The sequence below is a fragment of the Acomys minous genome (genome assembly GCF_964271855.1).
Source record: "Acomys minous genome assembly, chromosome: 15".
Lineage (NCBI taxonomy): Eukaryota > Metazoa > Chordata > Mammalia > Rodentia > Muridae > Acomys > Acomys minous.
This window is the reverse complement of record NC_140497.1, coordinates 99,543,965-99,558,242: the sequence shown is the minus strand read 5'-3', so window position 1 is coordinate 99,558,242 and position 14,278 is coordinate 99,543,965. Positions and strand designations below refer to the sequence as shown.

Sequence of the window (14,278 nt, the reverse complement as noted above, 5' to 3'; positions counted from 1 at the left end):
TTCCCACTGCTCGCCATCTCCCGACCAGGACAACAGCCACCTCAGTGATATAGCAAAACTTTTATTCACAGGAAACTGGAAAACCAAAGTCACAACCGAGACCAGTAATTCCTATCTGGTCCCTGCCCTAGCCCTGCCTCCAAGCCCCTTACAATAGCCTCCATTTGAGGGGGTCGTGGTGCATGCATGGAGTGGGGCTGGCGGACCCGGTGTTCCGAGTCCCCTCAGGTCTAGATGTTCCTCTCCATGTTGCCTCCCCTCCTCCATACACCAGGAGGAAGGGATTCTGGCACATCGCCAGGATTTTCCCCCCAAAATTCCTTGAGGAATCAGAGGCTGAGTCAGCACAGCGGCTCCCGAGGTCTTCCCCCATTACAGCTCATCTTCATCCAGCTTGGCAAGCCTGGCCTGGCAGGGAGGAGTGCTCACAGTCGGGAGGGCTGGAGAGTCACAAGGAGTCTGCAGGATATCACCGACAGCCTGAGGGAGGACTCGAGTCAGAGGACCAGCAAAGGCCACCAACCTTCCCTCACTCTGCTTTCCAGCCACAGCCCTTCACCAGGCCATCTCCTCTTGCCCCAGAATTAAACAGAAGAAGGTAAGCAGCCCTCATACCTGTGTGTCAAGGAGCAAGGGCGCTCTGGGCACCTCCCCTTTGGGCAAAAGCAGCAGGGAGGGGAGAGAGCCATTGATGGGTGTGTGCATGCTGACCTGGGCCAGGTCTCCAGGCCGCATTCTCCCAGGGCTCCCTACCCCTGGCCATCCTGGCCTCCCCAGGCTGTTGGTCTGGCTCTCACGTCTCTGGTACTCAATGGGAGACTGCAATGCTGGGACCAGGCAAGGGATAGAAACGTATTAAAGCAGAGACAGACCACTTCCTTGCTTTTCCCTTCCTCCCATTTGTTTGCCCTCCTAAATTATCCAGTGTCCTGTGCTCGGAAGTGTAGAGGACTCTGGGTAGGTGGAGAATGGAGAGAAGTCAGGCTCCTGGGTGCAAGAGTTGGAGACTGAGCAGGCGGGGAGGTGTTCAGGAGGTCAAATGGCTTTGGGAGCCTATGGCAGAGGGAGGATGGGAGCTTCACCGTTGAGAAAGTCACGCTGGCTTTCCAGGATCTGGGCCACTTGCTTGATCCATGCCTGGCTGACTGCAGGATCTGCAGCCTGCAGGACATAGCGCTGTATCCCGCCTTCCGGCCCCCTAGAGGTCAGCGCAAAACGGCAAGGGTTGCCTTGGAGGTTTCCCTCCAGTCCCAGGCAGCTCACCTGGATCGGCAGGAGACAGTCCTCAGATTCTGCAGGGCCCCTCCACCAACCCCAAGAGCCTCGCCCCTTTCCTGTCTGCTTCCTCCCTGCTGCCCCTCCCAACCTTGATACTGCTCTTGTACACGTAGCCAGGCTGCGTGCCGCCTCGACCTCCTCCACCCAGGGCCTCGCTGAAGATGACGATTTGCTCAAACAGGAAGACACGCCTCTCTCGACCCCGGGAAGAAAGCAGACCCCCAGCCTCAGGCTCTGTAACCAAGAATGTGTCCTGGCCCAAGAGCTTCCCCTGAGCGGTCAGTTTTCCCTGGAACCAAAGGACATGGCCTCTGAGAAACCACAAGAAGAGTTTGAAAAGAGCACCAGCTTCTCCCCCAACCCCAGTTCTCCATAACCTTGGGTTGTGGGAGGGTGGGGGTGGGGGTGGGGGTGGGCTGGGGTGGGGGGGAGGTTGCCAGGAAAGAAAGGAAGTTACTTATGAGGATCCAGAGGATACTTCACTGCTGTATCCCATCCCAATCTTGTACCTCAAATCCCTGAAGTCTCCCCAGGGACATCATATCATTGCAGCGCTTGGGTACGAAGCACATGACCTCCACAGCTTGCTGGGAAATATAAATATATAAATATATAAATATAAATATATATATATATACACACACACGTGTGTGTGTGAAGAGGGGCAATGCTAGACAAACAGTCATTACTGGCAAAGAGGTCTCTTTTTGGGAAAGCCAGACAACTGCTTCTTCACTTATCACTACCCCAGGGGTCTCTCCCTAAAGGCCAGACATCCCTGAACCATGCAGAGAGAGACTGGGCACCCATAAGATAAAGAGGATAAGGCGGATACCGTGTCCTGGGCATCTCACCTCCAGCTCTTCAATAGCCATCCCAGCTCTTCTGTAATACTTTAGAAAATCCTGCAACATCAAGGGGAAATGCTTAGGGGGCTGGGGGTGTTGTGCCCACATCCAGCCCTGAGGACACAGGAGAGGACCTCTGTGGACCCTTCAGAACCCTGAAGATGCCTGAGGAAAATGTCTGTCCCAGCCAGCTGTGCCCCCAGGGACTAGGGTGGTCCTGACCTTGAGCAGCAGCTGGTACTTCATAATTCTCTGCACGGGTTTAATGAGAAGGTCATTGAGCTGCAGACGGTGCCCCAGCTGCTGCCTGAGCTCCTGGGGACAGGGACAAGTTAGTTTATGTAGCCCGAAAAGCCTGTCCATGCTAATTCTGTCTTTCTTCCCCACACAGGCCCGTCAGCCACTGACCTCAAAGTAGCTGTCCCCAAACTCTGACACCACATGTTCCGACTTTGGTTTATTCTGACAGTATACCACATACATATGCAGCCGGCGCTCCTAGCAGGGATTGTGTTGAAGAAAGCAAAGTGGAGGATGACAAAAGAGGGCCCAGGCCCAGCCCAGCCCTCCCCCCCCACCCCGCCCCTTAGAGCCCAGCCTCACGTGTTTGATGAACAGCTGAGCCAACCAATCAGGATCTTTCAAACACTGCTGAAGCTCCTGCAGGAAATAGCTGGAAGAGTTGTGAGAGAGGGAGAGAGAGAGAGCACCTCAAACACTCCTCAGAGCACCCTACACCCAGGATTCTCGGTTACACACCCTGGCCACTCTCCCTACAACAAGACTCCAGAGGCTCCTTGAGCCAAGGTGGACCCATGGTTCCCACAGAGAGTCTAGGCTAGAGAGACTATAAGATGAACGCCCTTCCCCAGAGCCTGGCCCCGGGGGGGGGGGGGGGGCCCACACTCACTCTCGGTGCCACTCAAAGATTTGCTGAATGTTCCCAAACACAATCCTGTCACGCCCTCGAAGGCTCTCAGGGACCCCCTGAGTAGCCATGGTAGCCATGTAACCCTGTGGGAAGGGTGAGAGGGACACTGAGCATGTAAAGTCAGCGCTGGGTAAGCCCCCCGCAGAGTCTAGAAGTATCGTGAGCCAAGAAAGGTGGCCCCTGAGGACCGGCTCTTGAAAATATGCCCAGGCAGAGGGGAAGAAGGGTAGGAGGTGGGCTGTAGCCAGGTAGGACAAGAGAAAGCTACCTCTACAACCTGCCCCAAGTCTTCCACATACATTTTTTCTGTTTCTACCAGCTCGCTCAGGACAAACCTAGGGAGAACAAGGGATAAAAGGATGCTGTCACACTCTCCGTGTAGCCAGATCTTCCAGCAGTACCGCCTCGGAGGGATGTAAAATGTGAGGACCTTATGGAAGAAGTTCGGCAAGCAGAGCGTGTCCGCGGACTTACATACTCCTTTCCAGGGCTGCTCTCTTCTGTTCTTCCTCATTCTCGGGTGCTTGAGACAAAATTTCCTCCTCAGGTGCCTGGAAGGAAGAGCACCCCAGGACAAACACAGGAGACCTTTTCAGTGAGGAGAGCCTTCTCAGATCTGTATTCATTCGACTGTTTTTTAAGATTTGTTTGTTTTGAGACAGGGTCTCTCTCTACATGGTTCTGGCTGTTCTGGGACTTGCTATATAGAGTAGGCTGGCCTTGAACCTACAGAGACCCACCTGCCTCTGCCTTTGGAGTGCTGAGACTGAAGGTGTGGGTCAGCACACCTGGCTTAAGATTCATCATCATCATCATCATCATCATCATCATCATCATCGTCATAGGTATGTGTGTCTGTGTGTGCAGGTACCCACAGAGACCAGAAGGGGGCGCTAAGTATTTTTGGAGCTGGAGATGCAGGCAGTTGTGAGTCACATGACCTGGGTGCTAGGACCTAACTGTTGGGTCCTCTGGAAGAGGAGCAGATGTGCTTAAGACACTGAGCCTTGTCTCCAGTCCTTGTCCGACTGACTTTGAAACGTGACGTCATATAGCACAGGAGAGCCTGGAACTTGATTTGCGGCTGAGGTTGGCCAGGTCTACTTCCTCCTACCTGTGCCTTATCTCCAGGTCTCTCCAACAATGAACTCAACAAGGTCAGTTCTGGCAACTCTTCCCCTGTGGCTAGAGTTGGCTCCAGCATCCAGTTCTGGATGGAGAGAAATCAAGGCCAGACAAAGATGGAGTGACTCAGGTCACGAAAAGTAGCCAGGCCTCCCGAATGACCAGCGACCCCCACCCCCACCTGCCTTCTTTCCCAGTGTCCTTCATGAACGTCCGTCTTCTGTGGCTTTCCCTGCTCACCTCATATTGTTCCGTTTGACCACTGTCTGCCTCGGTTTCCACACTGAGACAATGTTTGGAGTGATCCAACCATCTCCTCAGGCCAGTTACTGGTCCAGGGGGGACCGGAGAGCAAGGGTGAGAGCTGAGGCCAGAGCTGGGGCCAGACAGGGCGGATGCTGACATGCTCCCCTCACTACCAGCAACTGAATAGGACTCTAATGAGAGGGAAAAGAACAGACTTGACGGACAGTGTCCCAGCTCCAGACTTCCTGGGGTCCTAGAGGGACTCCCAGGCTTTCCTCCCTGTGGTATTCAGACCCTGTCTCCCAGGGTTCCCTCTTTGGCCACCCTTATTGGAGTTGGCCAGGATAGAAATCTCTGCGATGGCACCCTGGGGAGGAAGGACAGTAAACACCTGGCTCCTGGGCCTGTACTCCTCAGTTCCATGTGGAGGTTCCCTATACCCCGAGCATAACACAGATATGGGGGTGGGGGCAGCCATCTGGGCAGATACTGGAAACTGGGGGTAGCCATCTGCTTTCCTCCAACACCTCCCCCTCCCAATAGGTACAGACCACTCTCTCAGAGAGGGGTGAGAACAAAAGAACTTTGCTGTCTGCCACCCCCAAACCCTTACCCCTCCCACTGCAGTAAATATATATATATATATATATATATATATATATATATATATATATATATATATATATATATATTCACACACATACACACACACACACACAGTTTTGGACAGCCCACCTCTCCAGCACACGCACATCCCCCAAAACAGGGGGCAGTGAGGACAGCTGGAAGGGTTATCTTTGGCTAGCAACTGAAAAGAGCTGCAGTTTGAGTTCTTATAAAACCCCTCACAGAGAGATACCCCCTCACCCCACCCCAGTTCATCATGCACTGCTCCCCTTTCCGGTAGACTTCTGGCCAAGTGGGTTAAGAGAAGACACAAGGTGCTGGGCCTGAGAAGATGGTGAGTGAATTTCTCCTCCTAGCTAGTAGGTTATAGGAAAGAAATGACTCCTCAGACCCTTCCTCAATTTCCTCAGCTTGAATCAGAATTAAATCTAGAGGTAGAAAGGACCTTAGAAATTTTCTGTTAAATCACTTTCCTGGAAAACACACGTACAGTCTCCAGCCCTAAATCCGTAGGGTCAGAGCAAGCATATGCCCTAAACCCCAGCTCAAGCTGCCCCCCAACTCAATGCTGGCCCCCACCAGATTTCGCACTCACCACGTCCCCCCCGGGTGAAGCAGCAGCCGCATTTTGCCAGCACTTTTCGAATCACACGGGGACAGGCACAGCGACCCCCTTTGTGACCCCCCCGCATGGCGCCCGGGCCCCCCCACCCGGGCCGGCCATGCAGGGGGAATCACGGGGGGCGGGGCGGGGACGGCGCAGGGCGCACACCCCCCTCCCTCTCTCCGGGGTCCAGGCTTGGGAAAGGGGGGGGAGGGAAGGGATGGGAAGCGGGGGTCCAGGAGTAGACGGAAGTCGAGGCAGGGGAGTCTGGATGGAGGGCCGTGCGGGGCTGGGCGGCGGAGTTGGGCGGGGAGGGTTTCCGGAACCCTGGCGGTGCGGGGCCCGGGGTCCAGATGTCCAGCCAGAGGAAGGGACAGTGGGGGAGGCCCGGCCGGGATGCGACAGCCACTCCAGCTCTGTCTCCGGCCTCGGCTTAGAGGTGGCTGTAGGCCCGAGCTGGGAGGTGCGGGGACCAACTCCCGGAGCGGCGCGGGTCCGGGCCGAGCGGCGAGCGGAATAACAGGCCGGGCCGCGGTGCTGCCGCGGGGAGGGGCCTCTGCGGCCCGGCTCCGCCTCTCCCGCGCTCCCCCAGCCCCCTCCCCCAGGCACCATCATGCTCCCACCCCAGGTCCCGAGACCTCCGCCCCTCCTCCCCCGCCTGGGCTCCCGGGTCCAAGATCGTGCTCCAGCTGGCATCCCAGCTGCGACTGCGGGGCCCTGGGCTAGGCGAGAAGCCTAGAGGTGGGGTCTGCCTCGGAGATGAAGGGTTCGCTGGATGGGGCCTTGGCTTGTGAAACGTCCTGGGGGTTCTGGCTGTCTCCCCCCCTCCCCCGCCGCCCTATGTAGGGCATGCGTGTATGGGGAACACTTTGTGGGGAGCACAGCCCAGGTGCCGCCCTCTCCCCCGACCCTTCTTTCCTCCAGGCCCCAGCACTCCAGCTAAAACTAATCACCAATTAAGGCGAAGTCCGGGCGCCTGAGCTGGCCGAGAGCCAGGGGTGGGGCGCGGGGACACTCCACTCAGCCTTCGGGGGCTTGGGACCCGCCGAAGTGAGGACACACATCGTGCTAGAAGGCGAAGAGAAGCGTGGTGTCTGCGATTTCATGGTCCCATGCAAATTAGGTGCAAACCTTTATGTTAATATGAACAGAATCTATCTGAACTCACCACTTTGCGCAGGATGGCAAATTGTGCCCCACCCAAGCTCTTACCGGGCTGCGGAGCCCAGACGAGGACCTCACGTTCGCGCTCCCCTGGCTGATCCAACTCCGAACAACCATTCTCTGTCTTGGTACTCCCAGGCCCTAAGGGATCTCTCGTCGGGGGCTGCCGGGACAGAGTCACTGAAGGAACCCCCTCCTAGGCTGCCTTGACCTCCCCGTTTCCCTCACCCTCCTGTCAAAATGCACATCATTCTGAAAGGGTCAGTAAGAAATTGGCCTAAGGCCCTCATAACTGAATTTAGAGATCCCTGCGACTGCTCTATGTAACTTTTGTTTGCGGGTAAACTGAGTCGTGAAGTGCAATTCTCCTGAAGTCCCCCGAAAGACCCCCGACCCCATTCGCGGTCCCTCCTTCTTACCCCCTCCTGCCCGGGTACGGCGCATGCGCGCAGCATGCCCCCCATGACCCCCAGTATCCGGTCAGTGCGGCCAGGGGTGGGGCGTTCCGGGGGCTTCATGCTGGACCCCTACCCTGCTTCAGGTTTCAGGGCTGAGGGGCCACGGAAGTTGGGGGGCTCTGAGGCCTGCGTGCGTCCGGGGAGTTGCTACTTGCCGAATCCGCCCCCCTGCCCGGCTCCGCCCCGACTCCCACCGCAGCCAAAACTTCGCAAAAGGGGTAGGGCTGTTCCTTTCTCCACAAACGTAGTTGAACGACAAACAAACCCCTCTCGATCCCGATTCCATCAACCGAAGGGTGGCCTAGGGCTTTGCAGGGTTATTGCTGCGCCCAGGACTACTCCCACCCTGTTTCCCAGGGTCCTTAGGAAGCAAAGGGATTCAGGCATCACCCCATCTCCTTCTAGGCGGGTCCTGCTCCCCACCCCGCCCCCACTCTGTCCAAGGAACAGAAAAACGGGTGTGGCATAGAGTTGCATATTTTACTTTATTTTTATTAAATTAAAAGCTACAGTCTGGCAGCAATTCCAGATCAGGGTGAGGAGGAGGCTCCTTATAGGGCAGAGAAGAGCGAGAGAAAGACAGACTGACAGAGACAGACACAGGAGAGAAAGGATCCCTTAAGGTAGGACTACTGTTATCTTAACACACAGCTGGCTGGGGGGGGGGGGGAGGCGGCTATTATCAGTCCAAGGTGAGACAGTATTTAGGCGCTGGAGTTCAAGAGACCCCTGTCTTCCCTACCCAGGTCCTTTCTCAGCTCAGTCACTGGAGCACGGTACATACCAGGAAAAGCCAAGGACCCTGGAGGAGCAGGGGCATAGAGAGTATGTACACGGAGTGCAGGGGGGGTGGGGGCCTTGGAAACAGCCTCTGCCAGAGGGGAGTGGCTCAAAGGACACCGAAGCACTCGGCCAGTGGGGGGCAGGGTTAGAGGCTGTCCCCTTCCCCACGGAACTCCCACCCCAGTCAGACAAGTCCCCTTGTGGGTGGTGTAGGGGGCAGAGAGAGAGGAGTACAGAGGCTTCCGTTGGACCCTAGAAGAGGCGAGCAGGGGCCTTGGCAAAAGGAGGTCCTTCAGTCATCTGTGATGCCCTTCGCTCTTAGTTCCTCTTGCACCCTAGTCAGGTAGGTGGGGTCCGGATACCCAAACCTGGGGCGAAGAGAAATTGAGGGTCAGCGTTAGCTCTTTTGAATTGTTCTTTCTTACCTACCCTCACTCTGAGTGACTCAGTAGAGGCCAAATTCAGACCCCTCCCGTTGTTGTTGTTCTTAAGCTGAACACATCAGGACCAAGATGAAAACAGACTGGTGGCAGAACGGTGTGGGGTGGTCTTCTCCAGTTAGGAGACTCCCAGAGGGGAGAGAGGGAAAATGGAGACAAAGGGAGGAGCCAGGGGAGGGAGATGGAGACAAGGGGAGGAGTCAGGGGAGGGAGATAGAGACAAGGGGAGGAGCCAGAGGGAGGGCGATGGAGACAAAGGAGGAGTCAGGGGAGGGAGATAGAGACAAGGGGAGGAGCCAGAGGGAGGGCGATGGAGACAAAGGAGGAGTCAGGGGAGGGAGATAGAGACAAGGGGAGGAGCCAGAGGGAGGGTGATGGAGACAAGGGGAGGAGCCAGAGGGAGGGTGATGGAGACAAGGGGAGGAGCCAGGGGAGGGAGATAGAGACAAGGGGAGGAGCCAGAGGGAGGGCGATGGAGACAAGGGGAGGAGTCAGGGGAGGCAGACAGAGACAAGGGGAGGAGCCAGAGGGAGGTCGATGGAGACAAGGGGAGGAGCCTAGGGAGGGAAATGGAGACAAGGGGAGGAGCCAAGGGGAGGGAGATGAGGGGAAGTCGCACAGCTGGGGTCCCCCTGTGCAGCTGGTCTTGTGGTGGATGTCGTTCCACGTGATGACATTGGGTCTTCCTGTGGTCATGGACGTGCCGATAGTGAAGGTGAGACGCTGGTCAAATGCCTTTCGGAACAGGGTCAGCACCTTGTTGCCCTCGGGGCAGTCCGGGAGGTAGGCCACCCGTGTGGTACCAGGGTACCGAACCCCTGGGTTGGGGTGTTCAGCCTGAGAGGAAGAGGAAGCAGAGAGCCGCTGGCTGTCTCACAGGCCTGGAGACTGATGTGGGGGGCGGGGTGGTCAGTCTGGCCTGCCCTTTGTCCATGCATTCCCAACAGATTGCCAGCCTTCCAGGGAAAGGGTGGCACTGGGCCGTAGGCAGTAGGAGCCTGTTTCTGGACACAACTCTTACTGTTAACCCCTCAAGTCTCAATTCAGGAACATGTGGGCTCTCAGAAGTGGCTGACGTTACTTTCCAGATAACTCAGCAAAAATGTGACAACTAAGACAAGTTTTATCTTTTGGCACCATCCCCCCTACCTCCAACCTAAAATACTAATGCTTCTGTCACCAACTTATGTTTCCATTTCTTTTTATTTCTTTGTTTCAGAGTTCCCCTGTCCCTCTGTGAACCGGCTGGACTCTAGGCTCTTTGTCCAGCAGGAAGAGAAAGAGTTGAAGTTTACCTTCAGCACTCCTTAAGCTTTTATTGTCTCCTAATCTAGAACACAGTTAACACCCCTAGCTTTAGAATGGCCAGGTCCCTTCACCTGGGTCACGAACTCCAGACTTTGCCTCTACCAAGACTGTCATAACCGCAGGTCAGGGTAACAGTCCTCAAGCCCTTCCTGTCATACCTGGTTTTAAGGGATTTATTCCCTTACTTGATTTGGTTTTCTTGGGGCCAGGGACTGAACTCAAGGCTCCTCAAAGGATAGGTGTGTGCCCTACCACTGAGCTATAGTCTAGCCCTCATGCCTGAGTTTTACATGTCTTTGGGTCATGACGATCAAACAGTTGGGCCTCAAGGAGATACCCCACCCCACCCCACCCCACCCCCGCCCAACCCAGCTCCAGAGCACCAAGTCATCAAGCACTGTGGGAGACAGCAAGAGTGCATGATGCCTAACAGCAGACTCCCCACGTCACCTATCCTTAGGTCGGAGGGTGAACCTGGAGAAAATGAACAGGCAGGGAGGGAGGTCTGTGTTCTTACCCCCTGGACGCCGGGCGGGAAGACGTACTGGATAACAATGGTGCCATACTTCTCGTAGCTGGGCAGCAGGAGGGTGGCGTCCTTGGAGACCAGCATCCGCCCGTTCTGGGGCTGGTTACCCACCAGCTGCCCATAGAATCGGCCACACATGGGGCAGGCTTTCTTCACCTGCAGGGCCCGGGTGATGCAGCCCTCGCAGAAGGAGTGCCTGCACTTCTCCAGTGTCTTGGCATTCTGGATCTCCCCCAGGCAAATGGGGCAGGTTCTCTCCTGCTCGTCCGCCTCCTCCCGGAGTCGAGGAGGGAGTGGAGGGGGCAGGGGGGGAGGAGGGGGGAGCCCTCTTGCTCCTGGGGGCAGGAGCGGGGCTGCTCGGAGAGGAGGTGGGCCTGGGCGGTGCAGCTCAGGGTGTTCCCCGCCACCCCCCAAAGCCAGGCAGCCCATGAGCTCCCCCTGCCTCTGAGCTTTCTTCAGCTCTTTCTCTGCCTCTTTCAGGAGCCCCTTGAGAGCCTTCCGGGCCAGGTAGAGCCCATTGGGAGGGGCCGGGGGAGGACCCTGTGGGGACAGCTGGAGCACATAGATGTCAGAAGTCTCGCCATCTATGAGGATGGACACTTGGTGTTCCTCCCGAAGCCGGGCCAGCCGGGCTGGGGTCTCCTTGCTCAGGAAGTCCCACACAGGCTTGGGGACAGTCACTTTGTTCTTGCAGGTGCCTCCACAGGCTGCCATTCTGGACAGGACGAACGACACTGCCCCCAGGGTGAAAAGGACTCAGAGTGGGGAGTCCCCATTTGACACATATAAGTGCCCCTACTTTCAGCTTCCTTGCAGACCCCACATTACCTCTGTTTTCCCTCAAAGCCAACCCCCAACATTTCCTGCAAACAGGTTTTCTATCTCCCCTTCTCTCCCGTAGTCCCAGCACCTGCTGGGAAACAAGAGTTTCCATGTTTCCGTCCTTGTCTAAGGCAAGCGCCAGCCTTGCTAACTTCTTCCATTTCTCCCCTGACCACAACAACCTGCCCCTTCCCCTCAGGGTGGGGGAAAAGAAAAATAAATAAATAAATAAGTAAATAAATAAATAAATAAATAAAAAGCTCTTCAAAAGGGGAGGGAGACCTCCCACCCCCACTTTTTGCTCACTTTGATCCGGAAGAGCTTAGAATTGGCATGCAGGCTCACTGTCTTTTTCCCTGCTACTTGGAGATCGTGTGGCCTGGTGGGATGGGCAAAGAAAAAGAAATAAGAAACTGATTGCCCAACACCTGCGGGCCCCAACTCCTGGAGCCCTTGAAACTGACAGGAGCCTGGGTAGGGAGGGCCAAGGCAACGGGGATTACTATGAACATGGGAGGAACTTGAGGGCTGAGGTTCCTTGGGGCGCAGGTACCTGAGAAGACCATGGAAGATGATGGCTGCAGGTGTCTCTCTTCTTCCACATTCAGCTGACCAGAGCTGGGGACCAGGAAGGTAAAGAGTTACCATAGCATTTCCCCCACCAGCCCCGAAACGAAACACTCTCCTATTTCCTCTCCTCCCCTGCAGAATTCTCTCCAAGTTACTTGTGGAACTTTATCAGGCTAGGTCCCCAGTGCAGAGGGAGATCCCAGGTGCAGATAAAGACAGGAAGAAAGGGGGGGAAACCCCCAAAAACCAAAAACAAACCGGCCCTCACAGGATGAAGGTCGTACCTGCCGCCTCCCTCAGATTACACTGACAGAAACAGTCCTATGTTCAACTCATTTCTTCACTCCACATTTTCAAACAATTCAAGTCCCTGCTGTTGACGGGGACCTTTCCTTGAAGTCTGTTAGGGATGCCAGCTAAAAGTGATAGGGGCCTTGCGATAACAAAGTTTCTCCTCATCACCTTTAAAGCCCTAGCCCGAAGCTCCTGAGGCTGCATTTAGGAGGCGCGGGGCTCGAGGGCTAGTGGGACCCGGAGGTTTTCCCCGTGAGCCCAGCCACATTCAGCTCCAAAGTGCAGCTCAATTAGGAAGAGGGGCCGTTAATGTGACCTCAATTCCTTGACTGATCCAAAAAGAAGCTGCTGTCCCGTTTGTGCCTTCATTATAGTGTCCTTAACATCAAAACCTAGCGTCTCGGCCTGCATGGTCTTGTGCATGCTCAAATGCCCCCCTCCCCAGTAGAGAGGACCCAGGAGCTAGGTGTCCTAGCTCCAAGTCCTGCTGGCACAGCACAGGGAGGCGGGGCCACAGTTTAGTCTGGGTCTAGCATTCCTCTGGGGCAAGCCAGGCCGGACACTAGACCAGACTCTCAGCCCAGACAGCAGCTACTGGCAGGGACGGCGAGAAAGGGCAAGGGTCCCCTGGGGGGGGGGGTGTCCACTGAGGCACCGCCACCCTTCTCCCCAAGACCTGCTCCCAGATCCATCCAACCCGAGACCAACTCCCGCATTCCTACTGGAGGAAGCTCCGGAGCCCCGCCGCTTGGTGAGGGCGTGTGTCCACCCGACTGCGGCCCTCAGAACCCCCAAATGGAGGCCAGGGCTGGAGGTGGCGGAAAGATGATGGGCCCGGCCCCGGGGGTGCCCCCTCCCCCACGCCGCGCGCGCGTGGGGGTCAAAGGCGGAGGAGGGGGCGGAGGAAAGCAGGGGGGCTTGGGAGGGTGCGGACCCGGCCTTGGGGTGGCACGCGGTGGGTGTGGGGGCGCCGGGCTCACCTACCTCTCGTCAGCGCCGCCATTGCCGGTCACATGACTGAGGCTGTTGCTGGGATGACGGTCCGGGCCTTAGCAACAAGGGGCGGGGGGGTAGGGTGGGGGGAGACCCCGAGAAGGTGGAAGGGAATGCCGGGGTGCAGACTGAAGGGAAGGAGGGAGGACAGCACCCCTTTCTCCTTTGCGGGTGACAATCACCGTTTCCTTTGACCCCTCCTTCCCAGGAGCCCCTGCCTCTCTGCCCCAAAACAAAAATGGAGGCGCAGTTCCAGTCTTTGGAGGGAGGGGTGGCGTCATGTAACCAAGGGTAGGAGGTGAAATCCCTTAGAAAGGCCAGCCTTTTGGCTTCCTCCTCCCGGAAGAGCCCTCTCCCCTTTTCTTTCCCAGCTAGCTGCGTGGCACCTTTGGGAACTGGCAGGGATGGCAGTGTCGGTGGGTAGGTGGATTTGGAGGGGAGGGCAGTTTTGAAATCTTACGCTGAAAGAGCTTTAAAGGAATACGTTGGGTGGGAAGAGTTTTAGTGTCGGTACTACAAAACAAACCCTGCCTAAACTACTTCAATGCCCTTCCTACAGTGTTACCTCCGGTGACCCCCCACAGCCTGTTGCCAGATAGGGACACACAGGTCGGTGCGGAATGCAAAAACCGGATAGATCCTTTAAAATGGCTTGGTGTTGGTGTCAAGTATGTGGCTCAAATAGAGTTAAAAATTCCCAAAGAAAAAAACTTGGCTGGCCATCAGAGCTGTCTCCGCCTCCTCCAGCTCTCTTCCCTGGGGCCACAGCCAGCCAGGTTTTTCCACCAGCCAAGGACCTCCTTAGGCAGGACTGAATCTCCCAGACTAGCAACCACCACGTCACCTAGCCCCCTCCATCCCCTCCCCCCGTGAACTGGAGGACTGGTCACGGCTTCACTTTTCCCAGGACCCCGCTGTACTCTTCCTGCCCTCTAAGCAGATAGCTTTCCCAGGAAGCCTGGGTGAACAGAATTCCTTCGCTCACTCGCAGGCCCACTGGAGAGATGGAGTAAAGAGCATGGGGGGGAGAGGGACGCTTCATCCTACTCCTCCCTGGCCACCATTAGTGCTCAGTTCCCACGAAGCTGACCAATGTTTTCCACCCACCTTTAAGTCCACAGCCATCTTAGAAACACACATGCACACACACATGCACACTCAGGGCCCCAACACCTTGAAGACCAATAGTCTTCAGTTAGTCTCTGTATCTTTTTTTTTCCCCTTGGTCTCTGTATCTCTTAATCACAGGATTTCTCAG

The 14,278-nt window shown here is 56.2% G+C and overlaps 2 protein-coding genes across 10 annotated transcripts; both read right to left on the bottom strand.

Moving 5' to 3' along the window:
• Positions 1–41: 41 nt before the first annotated feature.
• ARHGEF25 (Rho guanine nucleotide exchange factor 25) lies at positions 42–7,422 on the bottom strand. 4 transcript variants are annotated; one of them, XM_084758056.1, is made up of 16 exons: positions 7,243–7,422; positions 6,872–6,986; positions 4,423–4,619; positions 4,172–4,267; positions 3,532–3,608; positions 3,326–3,392; positions 3,037–3,140; positions 2,730–2,799; positions 2,535–2,624; positions 2,349–2,441; positions 2,133–2,183; positions 1,788–1,865; positions 1,367–1,567; positions 1,083–1,263; positions 712–827; positions 42–480 (listed from the first exon to the last, which is right to left on the bottom strand). In XM_084758056.1, the coding sequence occupies exons 1-16, from the start codon at positions 7,339–7,341 to the stop codon at positions 373–375; spliced, it is 1,743 nt and encodes a 580-aa protein (XP_084614182.1). In that variant the 5' UTR covers positions 7,342–7,422; the 3' UTR covers positions 42–372. The 4 variants fall into 4 exon arrangements, with proteins under 4 accessions (XP_084614182.1, XP_084614181.1, XP_084614184.1 ...); XM_084758055.1 differs by having other exon boundaries at positions 616–827; positions 7,243–7,421; XM_084758058.1 differs by lacking the exon at positions 6,872–6,986 and having other exon boundaries at positions 616–827; positions 7,243–7,400.
• Positions 7,423–7,747: 325 nt separating this feature from the next.
• On the bottom strand, positions 7,748–13,444 carry DTX3 (deltex E3 ubiquitin ligase 3). 6 transcript variants are annotated; one of them, XM_084758064.1, is made up of 6 exons: positions 13,012–13,444; positions 11,717–11,781; positions 11,470–11,542; positions 10,330–11,056; positions 9,124–9,341; positions 7,748–8,432 (listed from the first exon to the last, which is right to left on the bottom strand). In XM_084758064.1, exons 3-6 carry the CDS (start codon positions 11,496–11,498, stop codon positions 8,357–8,359), a joined length of 1,050 nt encoding a protein of 349 aa, XP_084614190.1. In that variant the 5' UTR covers positions 11,499–11,542; positions 11,717–11,781; positions 13,012–13,444; the 3' UTR covers positions 7,748–8,356. The 6 variants fall into 6 exon arrangements, with proteins under 6 accessions (XP_084614190.1, XP_084614193.1, XP_084614192.1 ...); XM_084758067.1 differs by having other exon boundaries at positions 10,330–11,075; positions 13,012–13,442; XM_084758066.1 differs by lacking the exon at positions 13,012–13,444 and adding an exon at positions 12,750–12,937.
• Between the last annotated feature and the right edge of the window lie 834 nt (positions 13,445–14,278).

Bases quoted from the DNA above. Each gene is read 5' to 3' on its own strand.
- ARHGEF25 (XM_084758055.1), bottom strand. From the start codon at position 7,341: ATGAAGCCCCCGGAACGCCCCACCCCTGGCCGCACTGACCGGATACTG. The intron at 2,442-2,534 runs GTCAGTGGCTGA...CCCTGTCCCCAG, and splicing joins TTGGGGACAGCTACTTTGAG to GAGCTCAGGCAGCAGCTGGG. The intron at 2,184-2,348 runs GTCAGGACCACC...TTGATGTTGCAG, and splicing joins AGTACCAGCTGCTGCTCAAG to GATTTTCTAAAGTATTACAG.
- DTX3 (XM_084758062.1), bottom strand. From the start codon at position 11,201: ATGTTGGGGGTTGGCTTTGAGGGAAAACAGAG. The intron at 11,057-11,169 runs GTAATGTGGGGT...CGTCCTGTCCAG, and splicing joins GGCTTTGAGGGAAAACAGAG to AATGGCAGCCTGTGGAGGCA. The intron at 9,342-10,329 runs GTAAGAACACAG...TCTTCCTCTCAG, and splicing joins TCCCGCCCGGCGTCCAGGGG to GCTGAACACCCCAACCCAGG.